This window comes from Dermacentor silvarum, chromosome 9, assembly GCF_013339745.2.
Source record: "Dermacentor silvarum isolate Dsil-2018 chromosome 9, BIME_Dsil_1.4, whole genome shotgun sequence".
In the NCBI taxonomy this organism is placed as follows: Eukaryota; Metazoa; Arthropoda; class Arachnida; order Ixodida; family Ixodidae; genus Dermacentor; species Dermacentor silvarum.
The window spans coordinates 67,683,412-67,692,132 of record NC_051162.1 but is presented as its reverse complement, the minus strand read 5'-3'; the positions used below and the strand labels follow the sequence as shown (position 1 = coordinate 67,692,132).

The 8,721-nt window shown below is 44.0% G+C and overlaps 1 protein-coding gene across 1 annotated transcript in view; it reads right to left on the bottom strand.

The window, feature by feature from the left end:
• Nucleotides 1-6,293, bottom strand: part of LOC119463649 (dnaJ homolog subfamily B member 12-like) — a 53,474-nt gene extending 47,181 nt beyond the window's left edge. The window contains exons 1-2 of the mRNA XM_049655304.1: nucleotides 6,290-6,293; nucleotides 3,159-3,726 (exon numbers count right to left, since the gene is read on the bottom strand). Of these exons, the coding sequence (XP_049511261.1) occupies nucleotides 3,159-3,726; nucleotides 6,290-6,293 (572 nt within the window). The remainder of the gene's footprint in view (nucleotides 1-3,158; nucleotides 3,727-6,289) is intronic.
• Nucleotides 6,294-8,721: the final 2,428 nt, after the last annotated feature.

Sequence of the window (8,721 nt, the reverse complement as noted above, 5' to 3'; positions counted from 1 at the left end):
AGAAATATTGGAGGTGGCGGCAGGGGCAATCCGTGGATAACACTGCGGCGCGAGTTGGTGGAGCTCGAGGTATGAAGTAAGACAATGTGCGGCCAGCTAGCGTCATACTCCAAACGCTAAGAAAGCGCCTGTCGAGTTTGATCTGGTGGGTGTTAAGAACGGCGAGGTGGTTGCGACTGCGTAGATGGACTGAAACGTTGGCACCGTAGCTCCGGTATTGTTGCCACTCGCATGGAAGCTGGGAGAATGCCCAACTGATTGGCGGGGGGGCGGAAGTTAACGCTGGCAGGTGGACACATGATGCACATGGGAACACATGACACTGGCAGGTGGACACAATCTTTGGCCTCCGCACGGAGGACAAAGCTTGGGCGGGCAGCAAGTCGAAGCTTTCAGACTTTTTCCCGCGTATTAGTCATTCTCCTTCAGGTTTCCGACTCGTCATGGGTTGGAGTAGAGGTATGGTATAACGTCGGCGTGTCGTCAGTCTGCCGGCGCGCAGCGGTTGTAGGTTTGGCTAGCGAGGCGTCACCGCCTTCAAAATTCCAAAGTGAAGTGGAGGAGAGGAATAACGTTTAATTTCGAAACAGTATCCCGTGTGGGATAGCTGGGTGGGAGGTCTCCTCATTCCAGGAACCCTCTGGCTTTCACTGCCTCCTTGGCCCTGGCGACGAGGCCTCGTTGTTGTTCCAGGTCCTCGGAGACGAACTTAGCCACCCACGTTTTGATGAGGTCTTCGCTTTCTTGTCTGACGTTACAGTCTTTTGGTGAGGGCCATGCGTCTGTGTTTAGGTGCCATGGGCCTTGAGGATCGGTGCGCCAAGATGTCCGGTACGCCGCAAATGAAGTACTGCAAATTTAAAGTGGCAATATTTTTTAGCGAAGGGGGTATAGGATGAAATAATCGTATCGGTAGAAACGATGATTTCCAGTTCTGAAGAGCAGCGTATTCTTGCTGTGAGCTGATTTCCAGGATGATTTGGGTAGACGATGTAGAGCGCGACGCAAGCACCACATTTCTTCTTGAGACACTTGGCGCGTCCTGGAAAGGGTGAAGCTGATGTTTATTTTATGAGCAGTTGCCACTATCTCCTCATTGTAATTACCTGTAACGTTATCCGCAGGTTACAAAAGCATTTATTGCATTCGACGGCATTGCGGAAAACATTGTTAAGAGATAAGGCCCAAGTTTGGTTGTTCCAATTCAAGTAACCTGCTAATGTTTACAGCTTCATCACCAGCCCATGACAGCCTCAAACTAACGAGAAGATTGAAAGATGGTGGAGATACAGTTAACCGAGTATCATGCTCAAATAAAAAGACCCTACTTGGCTCTCCTAGTCAACAGGGTGACACCCGCGTTGTTTGCCTCTAGCTTCTGAAATTATGGTGGGCCGGCGTCTTTGAAACACTGTTCATATGGCACCTCAGTTGCGGGGCCCAGTCGAATCGCGTATTTGGAGCGTAATAGGTCAGGACTGCAGAGCAATGAAACGGAAAGCGAATTATTTCAACAAACGCCACCGTGCCAGACTGCTACAAAAAGTTGGACCTGGCATACAGGTCTAGGTGATGGACATGCAAACTAGAGCCCTGTTATTGCCGCAGCAGCTGAAGCCCCGTCCTACAAGTAAAAAAAAAAAAAACTACGAGGGCCTATGCTGAGACGTAACAGAAGGGAAATTACATGTTCCCGAACAACGATAATCCCGCTGAATCGAGAGCGACAGACGACAATGCCGCTTCGTCATTAGCGGTCAGTTAAGTGTCCTTGCAACGGGGTATATGACCAGAGCAGGCTGAGTGGTCAAGTGTTGAAATCGGTCAGGTCCTTATCAATAAATTGTTGATGATGCAAGTTTCTTTCTTTTGTTCTCTGTTCGGAAAAGGGGGATCGGCTGATGAGTGCTTGCGCTCTGTCATTGCGAGTACGTTGCAGTGCGCTGCTTTATCAAAAGTATCTGTTCCCACGAGAGCACGGCAGGCCGTCAGGGTCAGGTCTAGGTCTTACATGGGTGGAATAATGTCGGGGTCTCTTTCGCGCGCCTTTGGAACTGGACATCACCTGCAGGATATTTCATCTCCGTCCTATAGCTGGTTTTTTTTCCCTTGACTGCCTCAATTCAATTCTTTATTTGCAGACTTAGAACATACAGAAATACCAAAACTGGTTGCCCCATAGCCATAGGCTAGTGTGGGTCCAATTAAAATAAATAAATTATAAGTACAAAAAACAAGTGACATACATCACGTGCATACACGTATCTATCTTACACCTTACGTAGCACAAGAGTACAAAAGAAATGCGAAATAGTGAAAAGCATGTTACAGTATTAAACATTTCTAATACAAACACTAGTTAACAAGAGGATTGCAGGCAAATTCCTTCATTATTATGAAGGTTCAAAGCATACATTATGGCTGCGTAGCACGCAATGACACAACGGACTCGATCGTCATCCATGAAAGAACGAAAAGAAGTTACAAAGACTTGAAAATCTGCGAACATGAGACTACAAACAAGACGTAAAACTTCGGTATTACCGTGAACCTGGGTTCCAGAGAACACAGGGGGAGTCCACTCAACAACGTGGCTGACAACGCCCACTGCACTAACACTACACGCATAATAACTAGGATGGAGCAGTGCGAGACAATGTTGCTCAGCTTCGAATGGCCCACCCACCGCCTTTACCCGACAATTCCCCAGACCCATTTCCTTCGGACCCTCGACCTCACCTGCAAGCGGAGAAGTTCATTCTCCCGACAAGAAACAGGCGCACGTATAGCCCGTCTGCTTCGCTACCTTTTCCGCAAGCTTTCCTGGATGGAGGAAGTTTGTCTCCGGAGGTTTCGGGATAGAGTGGCCCTGGCAACAGCGCCGGGAGATCTGCAAGTGATAAGCCTACGATATGTTAGAAGCGCCCGCTACCTGGGTTCATGGTGACAGTCATCATTTCTTGTGGCTTTGTCGGGGCACAAAGAACATTACGCATAAGATGCTTAGAAAAGTCAACTCAAAGCAGAATATTCCAGATGAGTTTACCCGTTGAACAATGGACAAGTGCGTGAATTCAGTGCTGCAGTACATAGGCGCCGACTACGAAGGGGGGGGCGGGGTATATAGACATAGCTTGAAAAGGCATGTCCCGAAGAACATGTTGAAAATCTCCTCTGGAGATAAGTCTCCTTCAAAGCTCCGACTATAGTCACAGCTATCACCAGTGCAGCTCTGCTGCTGAGGTGGCCGGTTTCCATTCATGTCATACAGTTTCCGCTTCTGAGGGTCACTGAGCACAGCATAGGCATTTCCGATCGCCTTAAAGGCATCTCCTGCTCCAGGAGCCTTGTTTTTGTCGCGGTGCACTTGTAGTGTCAGCTTACGGTACTGCTTATTGAACACCTCGTCTGCATCCCGACTCACGCAGAGCACCTCGTAGTAGTCTTTGCACAACTTCGTTCTTCGAACTGCCTCCAGCTGCTCCGTGGTATAATCGACTGCTCGACGCTCTTCAGAACTGTCACGTCCCACAGGCCGAGCTCGATGCCGTGCATCTAGTGAACCAGGCTGCCCCTGAGGAGACGCCCTGCGCGAATTGTGGTGGTTGTTTCCTTGTGGGTTGCTATCGCAGCTTGTCGTGCGGTTTAGCTTTTGCAGCTGCTCTATGAGGTCTTTAGCGAGTTTTGATGGGTACAGGTGTTCTGCTTTTCGAGGAAATTGAGCGCCTTTTCTTTATGTCCCTGCGCAATGTACGTTTGTGCCAATTTGCTTGCTTGCTTGCCTTCGGGAGTGGCTCGTACCCACTATGGGGATTGGCCAAGAATCGGGTGATTGAAGGAAAACAATTATCGGAGTCTAATGAGGGTCATTTTTGAAAATTTTCAATGACTAAAGGAATTTCTTCATATAATATTTTAGAATTTAGCAAGGAAATCGTCCTGATTCAATAATTTACCTCACAACAGCTGCACCAACATCCCTATGACAATGTCCGAGAGAAGAGGCACCAAAATATAGAATATTGGGTATCGTAATATTCAATCCAGCACTGTGAAAATTTTCTTCTAAAGCGTGTTTTCTAAATGAGGAAAAACGGCGGCATGACAGGAAGAAGTGTTCTATTGTTTCGTCTTCTCCACAGCATGAGCACGAGGAGCAGGGCGCCAGACCAGATCGATGCACATGAAAGTTTAATGTAGGAATGCGACATCTGAATTTGGTACAGCTAGAGCACTTCAAGTTTTCTATTATGGCAGAATTTTCTGTTCCAAGGAAATAGCAGGTGTCGATAATCAGTTAGATTTGTTAATGGCTGGTTCCAGGAGTCTTGCATGACTGCCGGCTCCTGAACCTAGCCGCGGTTATGTAAGCTGATACAGGAAGAATCGGAAGGATTGGACCACTAAGGACAGCTCTCGCTAAGCTGTCAGCTAATTCATTGATAATTAATCCTTTGTGACCAGGCACCCAAACCAATCTAATTAGTTTTATGTTAGAAGGTATAAGACATTGGAATGTACGCGAAACTTGTGAGCTCCTAGTTTTTTCAATCAATAAATCAATATTTATTTTGACGACAAAATCAAATACAGGGTGGGTGTAAGTACACATTCGGAGGTCCCGAAGTAACAACTGTCGGGTGGACCTCCTAAAAAGACATGAATAGGGGGTTAGTAGGATCGTGGCAAACAGTGAGTCATGTCATATATATACAATTTCTATATCATCGGAAATGAACGGTAAGAGAGAAAAAATCTTTTAAAAACATCACAAGTATAATCACACAGTTAAAAAGAAAGAAAACAATTGCATAAATCATTAAAGATAACTCACAGAAATTCAAACGAGGATAAATGGCACGTAAAACAAACAACGAGAAGTATCAATTTATAGGCAAAATTCAGTGACTCGGTAATTTGAACAGTACATTGCATAATAGTAAATCAGAACAACATCTAATTATTTCTATGTCGTTAAATTATACTATGTGTCAGATAAAGTGTTCATGAAATGCTCCTTTGTTCTATGCTTGAATGGTAATAATGTAGATGACTTCATATCAGATGGCATTGAATTCCAAACAGAAATGCCTAAAAACGCGACGGTAAATTTCCCATAATTAGTTCTTGCTTTTGGAAGAAGAAGATTGAGTTGTGCTGAAAATCTTGTGTTGTTATTATTTATTAGGCTAGAGCGAGTAAAACCTGGAATATTAAGCTCGGTGTTTATAAGACGAAACATAAGCAGTGACATCTTATGATTAAATAACATGCGTAAAGGTAAAAACATTTAGGGAACGGAATATGGGAGCAGAGGGAGATGTATGCGATTGGAATGCAATTAATCGTAGTGCCTGCTTTTGTAAAACTTCTAGCTGATGAAGATGTATGGCATATGTATTACCCCAAGATGACAGGCAGTATGAGAGATTACTGTGTATGTATGCGTAATATAAGACACGAGAATGGTTTGCTGAAAAAAGAGCGCGTTTTTATGATGATGTGAATACCAAGTGAGATTTTTTGAATAAATGATTGAATATAGCACTGCATGTTTAGGTTCTCATCTAGAACTACACCAAGAAATTTAGTAGACGCGGACCTTCCAAGTACATTATTATTTAGAGACACTACAATAGAGTCAATGTGATAAGTTCTTGAAGAATGGAATACCATAAGTGTTGTATTAGATGGGTTAATGAATAGCTTGTTTTTTACACACCATGAGTGAATGCTAGGTCAGCATTAAGTTTATCCTGCAATGCGAGTGAATTTTTATCAGATGCGAAAATAGTGGTGTCATCGGCATAAAGAAGGCAGTGTGCATGTGTTAATATTTCTGGCAAGTCATTAATGAATATGAGAAATAAAAGTGGCCCAAGTATTGATCCCTGAGGCACGCCTGTATTTACAATTTTTGATGAGGAGAAGACACCATTAACTTCTACTATATATGGTCGGTCTATTAGGTAGTTGCGAATTAATTGTAAAGGCGGCCCAGAAATGCCATAAGATTCAAGTTTACTTAAAAGAATACGATGGTTAATTGTATCAAACGCCTTAGTGAAATCAATAAAGAGAGCACCCACTAAGAGGTCTTGATCAATGGCTAACTTAACCCTCTCAGTAAAAGTAATAAGTGCCAGTTCAGTCGAAAAATTCTGACGAAAACCAAATTGATCAGGAGTTAAAATATTAAATTTAGATAAGTATTTAATTAAGCGATTGTGTATTAGTTTTTCGATCACCTTACTGAAGAAAGACAAAATGCAGATAGGACGATAATTACTCATGATTACCAACAACTGGATACGGCACGCGGGCCGCGTAAGCGTCAACCGCACACAGAAATTTGCAGCTGCGGCAGGGCTAGATGAGAAGACGCGTGCTCTCCTCGCCATGCGCGCATTTGTTCAGATGACCTCGAACTAACCCGATTATTGAGCGCGTGGGAAGATAATGTCCATCAAGTGTTATGGCTCAGCGTTACGGGCTTTTTCTCGCACCCGTAGTTTATGGGTCGCTCACTCATATGACTTTTGGACGTTATGCGGAATATCACGGCGACGACGACAGCGAAAATTCGCCTGGAGTGTCGATATAATTGCAGTCGCGATAAAAGAAGAAATAGAAAACAGGCGTCGAGCTCGCTTCTACCGCTGCTGAGGACGTTGCAATGTGCACCGGCTACAAACACAGCATGAGCACCAGCGACAAAACCAATAGTGGGCATCTCGCTTATCGGTACTTCTCCAGACCCCGTTTCACGCTGAAAAGGAGGCGTATTTTCCACCGTATAAGCACCAGCGGAAACATAACACTAGGCGCGCGCGGAGACAGTGCACGCGAAGGATCCAGCCTTCTTGGATGGACCAAGCTTGAACTCGGCGCAGATTAACTCCAAAATAAAGCGCGTGACCCGCGGCTGTATGGCAGAGGCAGGAAAGTAGTTGAGGACCCGCGTTCTAGCTGCTAGGCGAAAGAAGACTCCACGCCGCTATCAAGGAGGCACCTCAGCTCACACGTTTCCGTCAGCGAGTGATATGTACCGCCAGAGGTTCTATGAAGTACTTGTCACAGTGCTGTCTTCGTTAAACAACAGATATCGACCTGATATGTGGCAGCATAAGTCCCACATTGAGCAGCTTGCCATAGGGAAGGAATACGAAGCATATATGATAACATATATATATCGTATAACATAGTTCTACGGTGACGACCTCGAACCAAGATGCCTGATTTTGCACAGAGATATGCTCATTGACATTTTAAGCCAGCAAAGGTCGGCATCATTGCACACATTCGAGGACGTCGTGCACATGTTTACGGGGGCAAGGGCGAACACCTGCGAAACCTTTTGCCAGAATTGGCCAAGCTAAAAAAATTGCGCTGGCCATACCGGTCTCGTCGACCGCATCGGAGAGGACTTTTCATGTTTTCGGCGACTAAAAATGCACTTGGGTCGACGACTGGACAAGCCCGTTTGAACCATCTGGCAATTGTGCACGCCCACAAAGAAATCTCCCGCAAAATCAATTTGAATAAGATTGCCGACGACTTCATTTCCAGATCAAGTGCCCAAACGAACACAATCATAGTCAAATCATCGCATCAGAAATGAACTCATATCTTTAATAGGAGAGAGAAAGGCACCCACTTACAAGTAAAAGCAAACCACCTGGCTTAGAAAACAACACAAGAAGTTGTACAAAGGAATGAAAATGGGGTACATAACAGTGCAAGCAGAGTGAGGCCATTTGGGTAAGAAACGACGCGTGGTTGCGGTATTTCTAAAACTCCCCACTCCATGCTGTGCACTTTCCTTATTAATATTTATTCGTCATCTGCTGCATTTGCCGCTCAATAACACAATCCCCGCTGTTCCTATATTTGTTATCGAGTCCATTGGCGCTTTTGAGATATCGCTGTCTTACTTATTTATTTGTTTATATGTTATTTATTTGGGCATCTGATAATTTTCACTGTATAATCCTTTATTCTGCATCCGGAAAATAAACGAAACCAGCTGCCTTAGGCTTGCTTTGACAAGTAATGAAACTATTGCGTTAGGGAATGACATTATACTTATGCTAATAATTCCAGTCATAAGTTGTGTTCAGAAGTTGTTATATATCGTTTAATTCTGTTATGTCTTAACTTCTCAATAACTAACCTTTCGCCAAGAAAAAATTTCTTGATTGTAACTTTTGAATTCAAACTTTTACAAGCCGTTACATTGTTTTTTCATAGATGTGTACTTGTGCGACCTAATACGCGCAAAGCAAATATATCTACCTAATGTGTTTAACTGAATCCGCTTGTCGCATGGCTCAACCAAGGGGCGCCAGTCTCTTGGCGGTGCGAGGGGACTCAGGCTGTAAAACTGAATTGTCGCCTACTTTGAGGCCTTGCAAATACTCATATAAGCTCGTCACTTCAGTGAGCAATCTTTCGAGGTCACACCAAGTTTCAAGTATAACTGTTATTAACGGTAATATATATATATATATATATATATATATATATATATATATATATATATATATCGCCTCGGCGCTCTTTGGCCACATCTGGCCCTTGCGCCAATAAACTCTGACAATTATATATACAATATATATATATATATATATATATATATGTTTGTGTTGCTGGCGCGTTCATACGATTCCAGCCAATCTTCCACGTCTTTCTCATCGGTGCCGCTGACGCTGTCAGGATCCC